Genomic DNA, 19,427 nt, shown 5'->3' with positions numbered 1-19,427 from the left:
AATATAGAAGTACAAATATCTAAAACACACGTTCTAAGTCAAACTTCTTTGCGTTTTGGCACTGAAATTGTGTTTTAATTATTAATTAAAAACATCACCATTACAAATACAATTTCTGTGACAAAACAATGGCAAAAAGACAAAGAAGTTTCACTTAAAATGCACATAATCAGCAGACACACAACTTTTTTTTCAGTCTTCCTAGCGACCGTCCGCTATTAGCAAACATTTTATGCGTCTTGGATCATAATTCTTGCTCTGTCTCAAGCACTTTATAACGTGCTAATCTTCTTCGCTACACACCATTTTGTAACTGTGCACTTGATGAGGTCATCACGCCATCACCAATTCCAAAGGATATTTATTAGATTACCAAACAGTTCTTAAATGTAATAATCTACTGTGACAGACCTAGAATTGCTCAAACTTTCTTGAAAATTGATTGATTCCCCTGTAGGATATGACGAAAAATATAAGGGGTGTTTTCTCTTAAGGCTGCGTCCAGGATCAGCGCTTATGCGCTGACCCGTGCTGAGGCGCGCTCACGCTCGGCAGTGAGCCCCTGCAGCTGCAATGAGAGCGGCTTTAGCAGGGGCTTGTGTAAGTCTTACCAAAATTTTAAATTCAAGCACTCAAGGGAGCGCAGGGCCAGTCACGTGAACCAGCTCCGTGACGTCACTGGCCCGCCCCCCGTACGGCGCGCGGACCAAGGCCAAGGAAAGCACCCGCTTTCCCTCAGCCTCCGCGCGCCTCTGCACGGCTAGTCCTATGGACACAGCCTAACACTGTGTGTGTGTGTGTGTGTGTGTATGTGTGTATGTGTGTATGTGTGTATGTGTGTATGTGTGTATGTGTGTATATGTACTTATTAAGGTTATGGTGGGTAAAAAAAAGTGACAAAAACCCTCCACCGTAAAGCATAAAGCAACTGTAAATATTCCTGTATATTCATTTGTATGTCTTAGTCAGGTTTGCAACCCTGTCTTTCACCATTATCACCCAGCACACAGCACTTCCACTGCAGCAAGGGATTCTGGGAAATGACATGCAAATGAACACACAGTGCCACCTTTTATCTCAAGTCTGTAATGTGAGCAACCCTTAAGCCAATGCATGCTGCTTTAGACACAGCTTTTAAGCAAGGGCTTGGAAGATGCAAAGCCAGTAAACCCACTAACAGACATGTTTCAACCTTGATGGGTATCATCTGTGTGAGGTTGGTTGCTGGCATTTGCTCAAATGAGATACGAGTCTGTAATCACCACACTTATTAAGGTTATGGTGGGTAAAAAAAGTGACAAAAACCCTCCACAGTAAAGCAAAATTGTGCTCATTTGCATGTCATTTCCCAGAATCCCTTGCTGCAGTGGAAGTGCTGTGTGCTAATGGTGAAAGACAGGGTTGCAGACCTGACTAAGACATGCAAATGAATATACAGGAATATTTACAGTTGCTTTATGCTTTACTGTGGAGGGTTTTAGTCACTTTTTTTTACCCACCATAACCTTAACACACACACACACACACACACACACACACACACACACACACACACACACACACACACACACACACACACACACACACACACACACACACACACACACACACACACACACACACACACACACACACACACACACACACACACACACACACACACACCACCCCCCCTCTTGTATTTTATATATGTATATATAAAATATAAATGTATATTAGAAGTTTGAAGCAGCCAGCACGCTAAGTCTTTCCAGTTAACACTAGAGTTAACTACTACCAAAAAGATTGAATGAAATAAAAGGCTTGATATACCAGCTTCCCCTCTGATGCCAGCACCCAACGTGTGGGGGTCCCTGCTGTGTGCTTCTCCAGCTGCTCCTGCTGGAATGCGCCAGCTGCTGCTCTGCATGCATAACAAAAACCTTTCATCTCAGTTCTGGGGCATTTCTGCTGGGATCTGCTAAAGAGATTTATTTAAGGGTTCAGCTAGAAAGGTCCCATTACTGTGAATGAGCAGAGAGAAAACATAGATCGTTGTTAACAGGGGAATGTCACCTAATTTTTCTGCTTCCATCCACATAGAGCAATGATTAAAAACATCATTCAGCCAAGAATTTCAGAAGGCCGACCGACCGACCGACCACCTGCTTTCACCCTGTTCAGAAACCGACAACAAATGGGGATAAAGCGAAATGGGAAAGAGCAGTAGCCCACCAGCGGAGGTAATAAGAAACGCACTGCAATTGAACCAGTGTTTCCTAAGGCTTGCGAATGGCCCACGACTTACTCACTTATTAAAGGGACAAAACGTTGGTTCGATGAAATTGTGTTCACCATACAGATGTAGCAGGCGTTATTACCCCCGCTGACGCAGAACAAGGAATAACGCCGTGTATATCGCGTGCGTTAAGAAAATAACGCATGTGTTACCATTGTATTTATTGACACTCTCTATAAAACTCGCGCTCATAACACATTATTTCATCTTCATTTTCACCTGTCTATTATTTCACTGGCATCAGCTGTTCTGTTACCATGGCAACCTTTGTTGTCGGCGCATCGCAACAGGAGTAATCACGCCTGCTACTGGCCCTCTACCGCTTTCTAAGCAGAGGTGAATGTGGCACCCAATTATGTCTACTTTATAGTGATGTACCGGCACCCAGCATTACCCGGCGGCTTTTCAGCTACCCGGAAATTACCCGGACCCGGCAGCTGGAAAGTGGACCCGGCGCCGGGTATCCGGGTAATGTCAGGGTAGTTGAAAAGTATCTGTCCAATAGGAAAGCTTCTTCTCCTGCGCCGGTCACATGGTCCCCGCTCACAGTGCAGTATGGAGTCCTGCAGCTCCCGCGCGCGCGGGCTCCACACTGACCGCTGATGCTGCCCCACCGCCCCCGCACCTCTGCTTACCTGTTCAGATGTCGCCGCGGGTTTCCTCCACCCCAGGTAAGTTTCCTCCACCCCCCAGTAAGTGAAAAACCGGGTAGCCGGGTACCCGGCCCGCTACAAGGCGCCAAATCCTCCGGGTACCCGTCACACGGTTTTAAAAAAATGTAGGATCCGGTCCAACACTACTACTTTACATACATATCTTATTCCAATAAGATATGTGTGCGCATGGTTGCCTGTATTAGTTAATACATACAGTATATGGATTAAGGAGGCCCTGGGGTACACTTCACAAACGTATGTAGAGAGATTATTTGATAAATTTTCTGTATGTGTGTGTGTGTGTGTGTATATATATATACACACACACACACACACACACACACACACACACACACACACACACACACACACACACACACACACACACACACATATACATACACACAAACTTGGAGAAAGTACTTTTCATTGTATCAGTTAATGTAACACTACTTATATGTAAGTGGATTGTTGCCCTTCTGTATGACGACTCGCCCTTCATTCCTGCGCTTGTGTTTGATTTGCTATTGCGCTTTAACGTAGCACATTGTTTTTAGCTAGTTACAACGTTTGGCGAAAAAACGTTCTCGTTATACAAAGCAAGAGAGACAGTTGGAGGGACTTCCATTGAGACTGCTGCAGTTGCCCAAAGACATAGGTGCCCACCTGGCCCATGCAAGTGAATGAACTGTAATGTGCGTTATGATGTAGCACTGCTTAGTAAATATGGCTCAAACCATGGAAGGTTGGTCACAATGTATCTGTCCCTTACTAACATCATGGTGGATAGGTGACCCTCCTGAACCTGTGTGACAGAAGACTGTGTTGTCCGTACTTGGGATGTCAACATCTATAACACAAATTCACAGTGGTTCTGTTTAATGCAGCAATCCCGCAAAAAAAACCCTAACTTTAAGCCTACAACCTAATAGTTCATGGTGCGTTGATCTATTCCCAACTTTTCATTTTTTCAAAATCTTCATTTTCACCTGTTTATTATTTCACAGGCATCAGCTGTTCTGTTACCACGGCAACCTCTGTTGTCCAAATGAATGTGAATGGCAGCGGCCATTTTAACTTCCCAGGGAGTAACATTTTCAGGAACCGATTTCGCCAGAATTTAACGACAGAATAATAAAAAAAAAAAGTGGGATTGCTAAACAGTGCAGTAAGGGGACTTTGTAAGGGTAAAAAGAGAGGAGGCATTTATTTTTTATGGTGAGTAGAGTGCGTTGCTGCTTTTGAAATAAAATAAAAAAATTGGACTCAGTGCTATATAAGAGGGATAACAGACTCATTGAGTTCCTGTCTTAAAACAATCAATAATCCCGCGTCTCAACTCTGGCTCTCTTCAATCTCAACCATTGCCTTTACCCCTTCAAAGTCAGTATGCAGGTAATGTAAGGAGTAAATTGTACTCTCACGCGGCTCTAAATGCTGTCCCCGCTGGTCCTGCCTCCAGGCTTTGCTTGCGCGGTGATGTCACCGTCACGCAGCGTGCACCCGCTATGTGCGGCACCCGCGTACGCGCGCAGAAGCTTCCTTACTCCTCTGTGTAATGGGATACTCCTGTGGTGTTTCCAGCAGCCAACCACAGTCCTGCTTACTCAGGAGTATGCATCCTCCTCATTGGACTATCTTCCCTATATATGCTCAGCCTGCCCTCTGGCACATGGCCTGAGCATAACCTTGTGTATGTGCGCTGTGTTCACTACAGTCCTGTCTGCTGTCTGTGTCTTGCCTGTCTTGCCTTGACCAAAGTTCCTGACCTTGCTTGATTTTGGATTCCATACTTCTCCACTCCTGACCGGCTTAGCAACGACGATCCGCACCTCTCCACTCTTACCCGGCTTACCAACGACAATCCGTATCTCTCCAAACCCGACCTTGACTAAGTACCTGCAACGAACCGTGCCTCTCCAATCCAGACCTCGGCAAGTATCATTGACTATCCTGACTTCTCCTACCCCGACCCAGCTACCTCGACCAATCTACACTCCAGACGCGCCCATGGGTTGGTGTTTATCTAATCCCCACCTCGGCCTCGCGGTCACGCCTTGTTTGTGGTGAGCGCACCGTTACACTAGGAGAGGGAAGTGGTACTTACTCAGCTGTGGAGAAAGCCTGCTCGAAGTTCTGCTTGTGGTTTGTGGGCTCCAGAGCATTGTAGTCAAATGTTTCTGGGAAGAAAGAGTGAACCAGGGCGCAGAATGCCATGCCATCGTTCCAACTGGACGAGAAGTTCTGTAGGTCAATGTGCTGTAAGATCAACAACAAGGGTTACCATGCGGTTCCAAGTTCGGAAGACAGATTTATCCGGTTCTAGGTGGCAAAAGGACATTTATTCACATATGGTGGCTCTGATAGCCTTTTAATAGACTAACAACATTTCAAGTTTTAAGAGCCATTCATCTCCTGAAAGCTTTTCAAGATTAAACGTTGTTACCCATTAACAAGGAGCAAGAGGAGCAGTGATACAGAAAAACACGGAAAGGGACGGCTACAAATTCGAGTGTGTCTGGAGAAATATGTGATCATCAAAGAATCAGGAGAGGTATGTGGACCCATGTCTTAATCTCTTCTTCAGGGGGGACTTGTACACATGGACATTGGTCCATAATGACTGTGATGGTTTGCAAATGATGATGTTAAGTTGATGCTAAGAGTGTCCGTTTCACGATGAGCCCATTCACCTCACTGTATGAAGGTGCTTTGCATCAGCTTTACTGTGCTTGCATGATAGAGAGATTTGGGGAGTGGCTTTTGGAGATGGTTTAGGACGAGTTTCTAAGTTCACCATTATAACAATATGCACCAAAGTCGGCATCTGCAGAAGGCTCGGTGTGCTGTTATCACCGTATAATATAAATCCAGCACATCTGAAATAGCATTAATCAGCATCAGATGTAAGAAGCAGAAGTTGTTTACATTTTCTGATGGTAAAAACTGATGGCAATTAAAAGGTTTGCTTTGGGGCAATCTGCATCATCTTAATAAATATATGTGTCTTATATGTACGTATAGGGTTGCCAGGTGTCCGGTATTGAACTGGACCGTCCTGTATTTGGATACACTGTCCAGTAAAAAATGAGAGGTACTGTAATACTGGACATGTACGTGTCCAGAATTTTCCTCCCTGGACATAGTGACCTGACGCACCTTTCACCATTGAGTCCAGTATGTTTAGAGAAGCCACCTGGCAACCCTATGTACGTAGCACCATAGCTATGAAACCATCATTGGCCTTCCCAGTAAAAGAAAAATAAGTCACCTGCCAGCCTTGCCAAGAAAATTGTGAACTTTATACAAGAAAATAAAAGGGTTTTCATTGAGAGGAGGTTGATAAACCTGGCAGATAAGCTATGAATAAGGTGAATTGTTTGAACATTTATTAAAATCCTTTTTGTCCGCTGCCATTTGAGATCAAAACCGGGGGAAATAAGTAAAATGCTGAGAACGCCCCTCCTGGCTTTTTAAAGACATTGTGCCTGTGTAATTTACTTAATGGAAGGAATGGTATTTAATATGCCAGTCTCGCTGTCTTATCTGCATCAGTGCCCGCACTTAACTACTTCACGTACAGTAAGGTAAGAAACCCGGTGACCAATGCTCCGATACACGGTCAGCTGCCTCCTGCATGCAGGGGTTAAGAACAAATCGGTGGGATTTTCCCAGATTTCACATTAGAATAAAATTATACTCGCTTTATTACAGTGTGTACTGCACAGAATGGAACAAAGACTGCCTTGTGCCACTTGCATACACTCTGTACTGGTGATGACACTTCTGGACAGTTTTCAGAACAAGATAACTTTTATAGATATCCAGGCTTAAACAGCTTTGAAGGCTCTGTACTCTCCAGCGACTGGAAAGATTAATATTCACTGTTCCAAAATCGTTTACATGTCCAGAGCATCAAACTTAGAGGACCTGCAATCCCATTATGTGTGGAATTATAAATATATGTATATACACACACACATATATCTGTATATATAATTCACAAGTGTCCATCCATAATGCTCTATATCTTCAAGAGCCTTTTAGTTTAGGGTGTAATTCAATACACTCGGGGGGGTAATTCAATGTAGTCCGAAGCGTTGGCCTGTTATCGACCAAAAACTCCCATTTATTTCAGAGGGAGCTTTTGTCGATAATGGCCTGAACGGCCGATTCGGACTTTACCCCTGTAGTTTCCGCTTTCCCGTCATCTGGCTTAAGCTTACAATTTTAATAAGCAGTTACGTAATCACCATTACACTCTACAAACGACAGATTGCTACACCCCGTGCATGTGCATTGTCCATTGTTTTTGTCTCGCTCTTATTGGTTCAAGCTTGGGAGAGCTGGGTGGTTATTGACCCCTATTACATGTCTAAAATTAGACGGCATGCTTACTGTGTATACAATACAGCAAGCTGAGCTACAGTAATTGCATTTCTCATCAACATTATTACAGAGCCAGAGCCAAACGTACACATTAAATGAAACATTTCCAAATACAGGCAGAGACATATATAAATGGAATATCCAGCCACCTTGTTAACAAGGAGCAGAGTAGACGTTGCTGCTCGATATTACCTTGTAGCCAATAGTTTTGGAACGGCACCATTCCAGGAGGATCTGCTTAATGCTGCTGGCGCTGGAGACACCAAAACTCTGAGACCTTTTCAGTTTCACCTTCGATTCCCCTGTTCCCCTATAAAATCGCAGGTGAGAAATGAATGTAATAATCAGAGGTCAGCACCTAGAAAGCGCAAGGGAAGCTTTAAACAAGCACAGCAAATAATATTCCGACTTGTGAGCACATTCACACGTCTTGGACAGGTCTGCAACCCGGCTTTTCCGCATGATCTCTTAACATACAGTGCTTCTACCGCAGTCAGGGATTCTGGGTAATGACATGCGACTGAGCACACAGCGTCACTTTCTGCTTCTTGACCGTTTTAACATAAGACACCTATACGCTTATGCCTGCCGCATTACACAGCTTTTCAGCACAGCCTTAGTTTAAGAAGTGCAAAGCCAGTAAAACATACTGACAGACAGCTGTTTCGGCCATTTGGGTCTCTACAGTGTGAGGCGGGTTATACCGGCTTGCATTATATATGTAAAAAGATATTAAAAATAGAAGCAACAGGAGAGTTATTTTGGGGTGGACATAACTTGAATACCTGAAACAGAACAAGAGGTCATGTCCTGATACTCAGCCCGTATTAAATATAATACATATACTTTTTTTAATAGCTATAAAAAGGCCGCGTGGAAGCCTCTCAGTAGAGATGCACTGTGCAGACACAATACATAACAGAATATAAACACAAGTATTGGGGTGGACAGCATGTGATGGAGCACAAGGAGAGAGTAGCCTGGAATTTAAGCAAAATATAACTGTTTAAGGAGCAATCCAATATCTGTGTGTTATCCGTGTGTGTTAAAAAAAAATCAGTTCTGTAGTATTAGATAATAGTTACTATATTTTTTTAATTCAACTCTTTTTTAAGGAGTTTTAATATACTGAGATTTCCTTTGATTTCTATAGCAGGTTCTAACACACTTCCCCAGCAGTGCAAGATCTTTGCAAGACTTTCCTGTTTGTGATATTTGCTGGCAATATTCCCAGCAGTTTGAGCTGCAAACTGTAACAATAGATAATGTTACCTTAGTAATATAAGGATACATTGTAGCTGCTGAGTTACACTGACTGAAGGATTGATTGAAACTGAAAGGCAGCCGTTTAGTGAACCCTGGGAAGCAGGATCTTTGCTGATTGATTACGAGAGAACGAATCGATCACCAGCTTAGACAATTAGTTTTCAATAAAGGTAATCAAAGGCTGCATATATTAAAACAAAAATAAGATGGATTTTTTTTAGCGCCCTGCAGACTACCTCTTTTATATCATGGTGAGGGCAAGAATAATACAAAATAATAAACAATAAAATGTATTAGTCAAAAGAAAATGTATTAGCTCTAAATGCTCTAGTAACAAAATTAGAGTTTGCAGGGGTAATCAAGGCTTTGAAACCCAATAAGGCTCCAGGCCCAGATGGACAACCAAATAGCCTTTATAGAACATTTGGACCCATACTATCACCCCACCTACTTAATCTATTCTATTCTTTTATGGAAGGGGAGAGGATCCCTAAACTGATGGTCGCCAAAGCTAGCATTGCAATCATCCATAGGGACGGCAGCTATAGGCCAATCTCGCTGCTGAACTCCGATCTAAAGATCTATAGTAAAATTCTGGCTAATAGATTAAACTCAATCCTCCCCAAATTGATTCATAACGACCAAGTAGGGTTTATCAAAGATCGGACAAGCATCAGACAATACAAGGAAAATCTTAAATATTGTAGACTACAGTACATTAACAAAACCAATATTAAAGCTATGCTCTTAAGCTTTGAAGCTGAAAAGACTTTCAACAGAATAAACTGGCCATTTATGACTAAGACCTTGGAGGTCATTGGCTTTAGTGGTTCGTATTTTACGGGGGTACTAACCTTATATGATCAAACAATAGCAAATTTTAAAGTATGAGGGGGATTCATAACGAAATAAGCATAACTAATGGAACCAGACAGGGCTGTCCCCTCTCCCCACTTCTGTTTTACCTTACCATGGAACCACTGGCATGTATGATTAGGGGAAACCCAAATATAGAGGGGATTGAGATTGCCAGAGAGGAGTATAAATTGTCTCTTTTTGCAGATGATATGATCTTATCCATTGTAAACCCACTAATCTCCCTCCAAAACTTGCAGGCCACTCTGATGGATTTTGGCTATCTGACGGGATCCAAGATAAACCTATTTTTTTTATCTTCAAATACCTTCAGACAACATTATTTGAGAGATTATGTCGAAATAGGGAATATGTGAAGGGTTTAGTATTTATATTATACAGAGAATTGGTCCCATCCATTGTTCCTTAGGTCCATAATTATATCACGAAAGGGGAGTCTGACCTACAAACAGAAATATCAACAGAGGACTGGGATGATATATGGGAGGCAGCCTCCAAAACCTCAATCTGTACTAGCACGCAAGAAAATATATACACAATATTGTTCTGCTGGTATTTAACCCCGGAAAGGCAAAATCAGATTTATCCAGCTGTCTCTAATCAGTGCTGGAGGCATTGCGGTCAGGTAGGATCTTTCGCCCATGTCTGGTGGTTTTGCCCCAAAATTCTAATCTTTTGGGAAATGGTAATAAGGTTGATTGAAGAATTCACAGAAATATGGATCCCACTCAACCCAGTGAATATACATCTAATTACAGAACGAATTGTTTTGTGAACAATAATAGTGTGATGACACTCCACACGAAGCTTACTGATAGCGAAACGCGTATAGTGCTAGCCTCCCAACGGATAAAGCACCCGCAGCCGCGTTATCCAGCTGAAAACCCCAAACCGGAAGGGACGCCAGACGACAAACCGTAAGCGGTCTAATAATAAGTCATACTGTTTTCAGCAAACGTTTCACAGCTTTGCAAATGTACTTGAAAAAGCAGCGTTTTGGTGTGAAACGCGTAGGAGTTTGTTTTTTAGCCTTTTTTGTACTATGCCCTATAATAATAGTCATTTTTATATTTTTCTAAACCTATCGAGTTCCCGTGCTAATTTTTGCTTGCTGTGACTACATGCTCCTTCCAATTTTTGTTTGCAAATATAGGCTGAAAGCATACTGTAGTTCTAAAAAACACTGTGATGAAAACATTTTTTACCCTAGTTGTAATGATTGCAAAGCTGTTTTTTTTTTAAAATTGGAATGCTGTCCACATAAAAAAACCCAGCTTTAAAATATAGAAAGAGAAAGAACAAGTGCATGCTTCCATAGTGTGATCACATTTATTTAAAGCAGCAGTCCAAGCTGCCATTTAGAAACATATGTTTATTTCCCCCCCCCTTTTAATATGGGCATCAATACAATCCACACAATGATAAGTAATTAGCTAAGTTGCCGATCAATCAGCGAAGATTTGGCTCGGGGGTTCACTAAATGGCTGTCAGTGCAACAGAAGAGGCCCAAAGATGCAAAGCTCTGTATGGAAGATCATGTGACCAGGCAGTCACTAGATACAATTGGTGCACTGCCAGAGAGAGGGCAGGGCTCAAAAAGGGGTGTGCAAGAGCCTGTTTCAGAAGAGGAAGGGAATGTGACTTTGTAAATGGTTGCTATAGAAATAAAAAATGCTTGTTACATTAACAATGTGATTCTGAGTTGTTGTTTTTTTTCACTTTTTTAAATGCTACAAGTATTTTCTCATAGTACAGAACTGATTTATTAACAAAATTACACATGTAGGATATTGCTTGGTCTGCAGCTTTAAGTCAGTTTAAATGATCATGATGCTTGAGGGTTACTTTTGAGAAACAGAACATAAAATAGCATGTCAGATGACATATGCATATGAAATGCGCCCTTACTCAGTGTAGCTTTAACGATGGCTTAACTGGCGGTTTCTTTACATTCGTCATCCGTACATATTTAAAATATAAATACTTTTTTTCCCGCAAAGCAGTTAGCAAGAAGGGGGATCTTACAAAGTGCAAAAAAAAGGCCAGAAAGTAAACGTTACTGACAAAGAAAAGAACAAGTAGAGGTTTAGCCACTTGAAACACCAAACATCATAAAAGCAAGTAATGAGGGAAGATGTCAGAGCCTGCACTCTCTTGATTTGTGCCGAATACATATTTACAGAAGAGATAGTCAGTGTTGACTATTCCTATACCTGTCTCCCAGGCATGTGTACAATGCAGACCCTGCAGGGCAAGGATTCCATTCCACACATGTTTACTTTATGTGTGGTACGCTTATCTCGCTGTATTATAATATCTGTGGTATTTTATTCTGTCTGTGTGCCAGTTTTGTGAAGCGGCATATGTACTACACATGTGTACAGTATGTGTGTGTGTTTCCAACCCGTATTACTCTAGTCTCGGTATTGCAGCCTCATTTCAGGTATTTTAATCGGCCTGCATGTCAGTTCTGCAAAGAGCTGCCTACAGGTGTATGTGAGATGATATCTCTATATATGTCTATAGGTGGCAAAACAAAATGACCACACAGACTAGGTAAAGTGCCCCAAAAAATGCAATCGTGGTGCAAGGTAGAAAAAAAAAAGCCACTGTAGTTAGTTTTGATCATAAAAGTGGTAAAAGATATCAGCCTATCACAAAGGTAACGATTAAATAATGTATTCTGTTCAACAGGTAATGATTAACCCAATGCCGGTTTAATCATTGCCTCTAGGACAGAATACATTATCATTTTTCTTTACCCTTGTGATGTGCTGGTATCTTTGTATGTATGTGTAGCCATGTGTAAAATTGGTGTACAGATCTCTCTCATGCTGGCAGTAATCCTGGTAAGGAGGCAGGGTTGCCAGTAACTATCATGGAGGTTTGCCCTCACACCCTGGTGAAGTGTCATATGTAGCAAAGGAAGTGACAGCATGCTTTGTGTCCACTGTTAGTGACATAGAGGTGGGTCGCTCTGGAGTCTATATATTACACAGCACTGCCTAAAGTTAGTCTGTCTGGATTAGTCTACAAGAGTCTAAGAGTGAAGCTTCAAGGTTAAGCTCTGCTGGTCAGAGTGGCACGAGACAATTACACACTGTGTCCAGGGACCTGGCACAGCTGGTGCACTCCCTTAGGGGAGAGGTGGGAGAGCAACTCAATTAAGAGAGGAGGAACCTTCTGCATGGAGTACCTCATGGAAATGAGCGGCTAAGTGTCGGCTGCTATGACGGGCAGTCTGCCAAGTAACATGCTATTAAAGATGCCCTGGGTCAAGAGATCCTTCCTGAGTGAGTCTGGAGTTATTCCCCAGGAAGATGCACCAAGGAGTTCCCTGTCAGATACTCCTCCCTGCTGCCGTAGGGATCCTGATGGGGTGGAGGTGCTGTACCAAATGTGAGTAGGACTCACAACACTACCTCAGATGCCTGTCATGGTGATATTCCCCATTACCAACCAGCGGGAGACTCAGGAGTCCTGTTGCCAGCAGGTGCACCACATCACACATACATGTAATTGGGAGCAGATTACACCCACAGGGGCCAATATGAGATTGGGTGGGGGTCTGACCGTTACATATGTATGTATGTATGTATGTCTTTATTTATATACCGCCATTAATGTACATAGCGCTTCATAGTAGTAATACATGGGGTAATCATATAAATAACAAATAATATAAATAACAGATCATGGGAATAAGTGCTTCAGACATAAAAGTAACATTTCGGAAGAGGAGTCCCTGCACGAAGAACTTACAATCTAATTGGTGGGGAGAACGTACAAAAACAGTAGGAGGGCGTTCTGGTAAGTGCGTCTGCAGGGAGCCAAGCTTTATGTACCATGTGTATAGTATTGGCAATGGTGCTACTCATATGCTTCTTTAAGCAAGTGTGTCTTAAGTTGGGTCTTAAAGGTGGATAGAGAAAAGTTAGGTGCAGTATGTTTAATGGGCTTCTGAGCAGGGCTGGGTGAGCTTACATCGTGGTCCTCCACAAGGAAATGAACAGGTAACGTGGTCGGGATACATAGTATTTTTTTATAAAACAACTTCAGTGGATTTGGTTTCCTTAGCAGGATATAATCACCCTCAAAATGATATGTCCCGCAAATGTATGTCCTGTGTAATTGTAATCTCATCTGGCAATCACTGCTTTGCCTTTTTATATCTTCAGCTAATGATGGCAGCATAATTACATTAAATAAACACTACAAAAGGAATAAAGTCTGGATCAACAATTTACCTGTGTATAGAATACATTACCTGTGTATAGAATACATTACCTGTGTATAGAATACATGACACAAAAGAAATTATGCAAAACTTGTTAAAACACTCTACAACATTGGGGCTGTATTAACTAAGCAGTGCTACTCCATAAGACAATTCTAGGGCCGGAATAAACCTTAAAGCTCACTCATTTGAATGGACCATAAAGAGCTATATTTACTAAGCCATTCTGGAAGGTGTTTTGTAGCGTTGTGCTATTTAGTAAACGTGGTCCGTGGATGCACCTGCAAATGAATACCCAAATAGATGGGGGACCGGGAAATCATCAAACCGGTTTCCCCCACAGTTTGATCTCTATGACAGCACTGGTCGGCAGACGCACGGAAGGGGGCGCGGCTCTTACTTGACTGCGTCCTTGTCGAACTTCTCGAAGAAAGCCTTGCGGGCCTGGGTGCCCGAGGAGCGCGGCAGCGTCTGCGACCTCACCAGCTCCCGCTTCCTATCAGCCTGGCGACTGACAGCGGGCGGGGGGGACTGGGATTTGGGAGTAACATCAAAATATCGGTCGGTGCTGTGGAGGAAAGGAAACGGCAACATTAAAAGGGGTGCGGTGTGCCGAATTTCTGTGACGCAGGGGCCCTAAAAATCAGGGGTTCCCAACTCCAGTCCTCAAGAAGACACAACAGGTCAGGATTTAAGGATATCCCTGCTTCAGCACAGGAGGCTCAATCAGTGGCTCAGTCATTTCCCCTGAAGCACCTGTGCTGAAGCAGGGATATCCTTACATTCTGACCTATTGGGTGCTTTTGAGGACTACAGTTGGGAACCACTGCTCTATATACACCCAACCCCATCATACAGATCCTCCTAGGAGCAATGTGTACGTATGGCGTTGGTGTTTAAGGTGGTTACATCTGGGTGACTGACACCTTTGTGATAAGGGGGGGGGAGCTAGAGAGAAAAGAGGGGAGTCAGAGAGGAGGGAGTGAGGGAGATAAGGGGGGAGTGAGAGAGATAAGGGGGAGTGAGAGATAAGGGGGAGTGAGAGAGATAAGGGGGGAGTGAGAGAGAGAAGGGGGAGAGAGAGAGATAAGGGGGAGTGAGAGAGAGAAGGGTGGAGTGATAGAGAGAGAAGGGGATGTGAGAGATAAGGGGGAGTGAGAGAGAGAGAATGGGATGTGAGAGATAAGGGGGAGTGAGAGAGAGAAGGGGGAGTGAGAGAGAGAAGGGGGGAGTGAGAGAGGGGAAGGAGGTGAGAGAGAGAGAAGGGGGAGTGAGAGAGAGGGATAAGGGGGAGTGAGAGAGATAATGGGGGAGTGAGAGAGAAGGGGGAGTCAGAGAGATAAGGGGGAGTGAGAGAGAGAAGGGGGAGTTAGAGAGATAAGGGGGAGTGAGAGAGGGAAGGGTGGAGTGAGAGAGAGAGAAGGGGATGTGAGCGATAAGGGGGAGTGAGAGAGAGAAGGGGGTGTGAGAGAGGGGGATAAGGGAGGAGTGAGAGAGATAATGGGGGAGTGAGAGAGAAGGGGGAGTCAGAGAGATAAGGGGGGAGTGAGAGAGAGAAGGGGGAGTGAGAGAGGGGGATAAGGGAGGAGTGAGAGAGATAATGGGGGAGTGAGAGAGAAGGGGGAGTCAGAGAGATAAGGGGGGAGTGAGAGAGAGAAGGGGGAGTGAGAGATAAGGGGGAGTGAGAGAGAGAAGGGTGGAGTGAGAGAGAGAGAAGGGGATGTGAGCGATAAGGGGGAGTGAGAGAGAGAAGGGGGTGTGAGAGGGGAAGGAGGCGAGAGAGAAAGAAGGGGGAGTGAGAGAAGGGGGAGTGAGAGAGGGGGAAGGAGGTGAGGGAGAGAGAATGTAAGACAGTGAAATCGAGAGTGGGGGGAGAGAGTGATCGAGAGAGGGGGTAAGAAATACATGGGGGGAATAGAGGAGATGAGAGAGCGTGGAGGTGTGTATAAGGACAAGGGGGTCCTCGCAAGGCCGCCGACAGGGTGACCCCGGTGGAAACTCTAGTCCTGGGCCCCAGGAAGACTGGCAGCAGTTTGATTTCCTCTGGCTGCCCCCCTCTTGTCTGATATCCCTGTGTTGGCAACCAGAGCCTCTCTCTCCCTCTCCCCTTATCTTTGTTGGCTCTCTGATAAGGGCAGGGTGGGCTAAGCGTAAAGATTACACTAGATTGAGAAACACCAATTCAGGGGCCCCTATGAAATGCGACATGTAATGAATTACAAACCACAAATGAAAGCAGCCAGGTCGTTGCTATTAACAATCAGACCGGCTTCCCTAAGCACATCTAGCCATGCTACATTCTGTACACAAGGATTGTTTCAAGTCAGCTACATGGGATTGCACCATTAAAAAGCGGATAAGAGCCACTTAGCCCACCTAATCTGCCCATTTTCCCATCTACTGTATAACCTCAGACCCCATTTGATACCCGGCTTTCTCTCATATTTAAGATACTCTTTGTCAAAGTCTCTGACTGTATTAGGGCATCTTTTGGTCCTGATTGTCTAGATAAATTGAAGAAGGAACAGCTGTGGTACTATAGGGCAGTGATTTGCAACCTTGTTATGGTTAAGGAACCCTGAAATTATATCATGAAATTCTGAGGAACCCCAACCCTCTCTAATAGCGCATCTGAGATCAGATGCATTGTAAGGAACCCCAACCCTCTCTAATAGCGCATCTGAGATCAGATGCATTGTAAGGAACCCCAACCCTCTCTAATAGCGCATCTGAGATCAGATGCATTGTAAGGAACCCCAACCCTCTCTAATAGCGCATCTGAGATCAGATGCATTGTAAGGAACCCCAACCCTCTCTAATAGCGCGTCTGAGATCAGATGCATTGTATGGGATCCCAACCCTCTCTAATAGCGCGTCTGAGATGCATTGTAAGGAACCTCAACCCTCTCTAATAGCGCGTCTGAGATCAGATGCATTGTAAGGAACCCCAACCCTCTCTAATAGCGTGTATGAGATCAGATGCATTGTAAGGAACCCCAACGCTCTCTAATAGCGCGTCTGAGATCAGATGCATTGTAGAGAACCCCAACCCTCTCTAATAGCGCGTCTAACATCAGATGCATTGTAAGTAACCCCTACCCTCTCTAATAGCGCGTCAGAGATCAGATGCATTGTAAATTCTACTGTATTTGGTACCATTTTATAATGACCTGAAAATTGCAGGGAACTCTTTAGGGATCCCTGGAACGCAAGGGTTCCTACGAACACCTGTTGAAAAACACTTCTATAGGGTATTATGTTACTATCCAATGGTATGTTTGGCTGAGGAAAGCGCACTAAAACCATTACATTTGTGTGCACGTAAAAGTGTCAGACCGACAAGCTTTTCTTTTCTATTTCTCAAATGATTGAAAGGAAAGTGAAATGTTAAAAAAATTAAGTTAAATATTGGAAAGAAAGAACAGCACTTAGAAGTAGCTGAAATGCTCAAGGGTTCTGTAACTGTCACTCAAACGTTCCCTGTGCTTTACAGTAACCATACCATATTACAGGAAAATAATTGCAGCAACATGTTACAGGCGCTTTATTGTCATTTTAAAATCATAAGCATCACGGAAGAGTAAATATTGCAAAAAAATATTTTTGCAAGGTTTCCAGGTATGGTTTGAAAACATAATCACTTAAAATTAAAAAAGGTATGTATTGTACGGTATGTAGGCAAAGAAGGGTGGGTAGCCGTGTCGGTCCTTTCTTCCATGTAGTAACTGTAACGGTGTTTCCCCCAACCTCTGGGAGATTCTACCATTAATGGCCGTGTGGCGCACGATACCTGCTGGTATCAGGAGGGCTGAGTCATCTGCCGATGGTTATGGGGACACAGGACTAGGCTTCTGGGGTTCATACCCTAAATATATCTAGCAGTGCAGTGCCTCCATCTGCCATAGGCTCCAGGGAACTGAAGATGATCTCCCACGGTAGAACCGATGACCTCTCCCCCCCAGTAAGATCACACACCAGGCCGGAGCTATAATAACAGGAACGGTTTATTGCCTGTACACCAACATCAGTACACGGCAATCTTCTGCCCAATACAATCCCACTCTCAGCTACCCACTGAAGGATGGTCCCTGGACCTTCACTACAGGCCAAGGGCACCTGCAGCAGTTCCAGCTCTTCCTTGCCCCTCTAGCAGAGGCAGAGGTATGGTCCACACACTCTCCCCCAGAGGGAAGAGGACCAGATAAGGCCCAATATTAAGGCTCTTGGCTGTGTGACCTGCCCCTCTCAAGGGGGTAGAGGCACTGCTAAATTGGGGTGGCAACTGCCCTTAAGTACACCAGAAGGAGGGCACCAGGTCTGTCCCATGATTGGACATGCTCAGTCCTGATGTCACCGCCTCCCGCTATCACTTAAGTGCAGCATCAAGGAGGGGGAAAACCCCATGATAACTACTGGCAATGCCTGCTTGTACCAGGACTTACTGCCAGGAGGAAAAGCAGATTAGTAGCCATAGATGGCATGGCTACATGCTCCCTCTGGTGGAATCCCAACGACCCCGCTTGGGCCTTAAATTTTCAAGTACCATCCTTAGAGGTAACCTGAACACAACAGGGGAAACATTTCACACAATGATTATCACATTTTATATGCATGATAACATCCATGTGACGACAGTACATTACAGCATTATTTGAATATAACCATCAAATGGCTGCTTTACAGAAACATGGGCCCCTCCCAACATGGAGAAACTCATCAGCAATAGTGCTCTGGGTCTTGTTTACGTACTAGAGACCCTGAATCATCAGACACCGTAATAGAGAACGTTCGGACACGTACTCCACCCGGTCCATGTAAACTGACCTCCCTACTTTCCAGACCCCCACTAGATAGGCTACCCTTTCTTCCACATTATGAAAGGTGCTCCTACTCTGTTCTATAACAGTCCCTGGTGGTCTCAATCAGCCATCTTTCCCGATTTTCGTCAATCTCCCTCATCAATGGCTCCGAGCCATGGGGGTACTTGAACCCGTGCGAATGCCGATATGTTTGTATTACATGCCGCTCAACTCAGCTCATTTTAGTTAACCTGTGGCCTTCAGCCCAGTCTGGCTGAACCCAAAACAACGGTTCCTGAACTGGGGGTTCGTTGTCATCTAAGGCCACTTCTTTGGGCTGCACTATGCCCAACCGTATAATAATAATAATAGCATGTTTTTGTATAGCGCTGCTAGTTATACGTAGCGCTTTACAGAGACATTTTGCAGGCACAGGTCCCTGCCCTGTGGAGCTCACAATCTATGTTTTTGGTGCCTGAGGCACAGGGAGATAAAGTGACTTGCCCAAGGTCACAAGGAGCCAACACCAGGAATTGAACCAGGCTCCCCTGCTTCAAACTCTCAGTGCCAGTCAGTGTCTTTTACTCACTGAGCCACTCCTTATCTCTTGCTCCCTGTGTCTCATAGCCTCTGCGTCCTCCTCGGGCTGAACTTTCCTACCATCCAACAATGATCTACTATTTCATCTGTTTCTAACAGGAAGGCAGAATTCCACTTAGAGGTCTTGGAAAAGGAGGGCCGGCAAAGTACCTGAGAATCTGCGGCACTGGTCGAGGGGTAAGGGACATTGAATGTAGCCGAGTTCCGGTCAACGTCCTGAGTGGATATATTACCCGGACCCGACACCAACGTGATACAGACTACATGAGGTGCGGGGGCCGGCTTGGGCTTAGGCATATGAGCCAGTAAATGGGCATGATAATAGG

At 44.2% G+C, this 19,427-nt stretch overlaps 1 protein-coding gene across 3 annotated transcripts in view; it reads right to left on the bottom strand.

Moving 5' to 3' along the window:
* The window catches only part of LOC142491624 (smoothelin-like protein 2), a 108,603-nt gene that overhangs the window by 17,150 nt on the left and 72,026 nt on the right, over positions 1-19,427 (bottom strand). For all 3 annotated transcript variants that reach the window (XM_075594458.1, XM_075594459.1, XM_075594457.1), the window contains 3 exons: positions 14,103-14,270; positions 7,516-7,633; positions 5,042-5,193 (listed from right to left, as the gene is read on the bottom strand). In XM_075594458.1, the coding sequence (XP_075450573.1) occupies positions 5,042-5,193; positions 7,516-7,633; positions 14,103-14,270 (438 nt within the window). The remainder of the gene's footprint in view (positions 1-5,041; positions 5,194-7,515; positions 7,634-14,102; positions 14,271-19,427) is intronic.

Source organism: Ascaphus truei, chromosome 3 (assembly GCF_040206685.1).
Source record: "Ascaphus truei isolate aAscTru1 chromosome 3, aAscTru1.hap1, whole genome shotgun sequence".
Lineage (NCBI taxonomy): Eukaryota > Metazoa > Chordata > Amphibia > Anura > Ascaphidae > Ascaphus > Ascaphus truei.
This window is presented reverse-complemented; position numbering and strand designations above follow the sequence as displayed.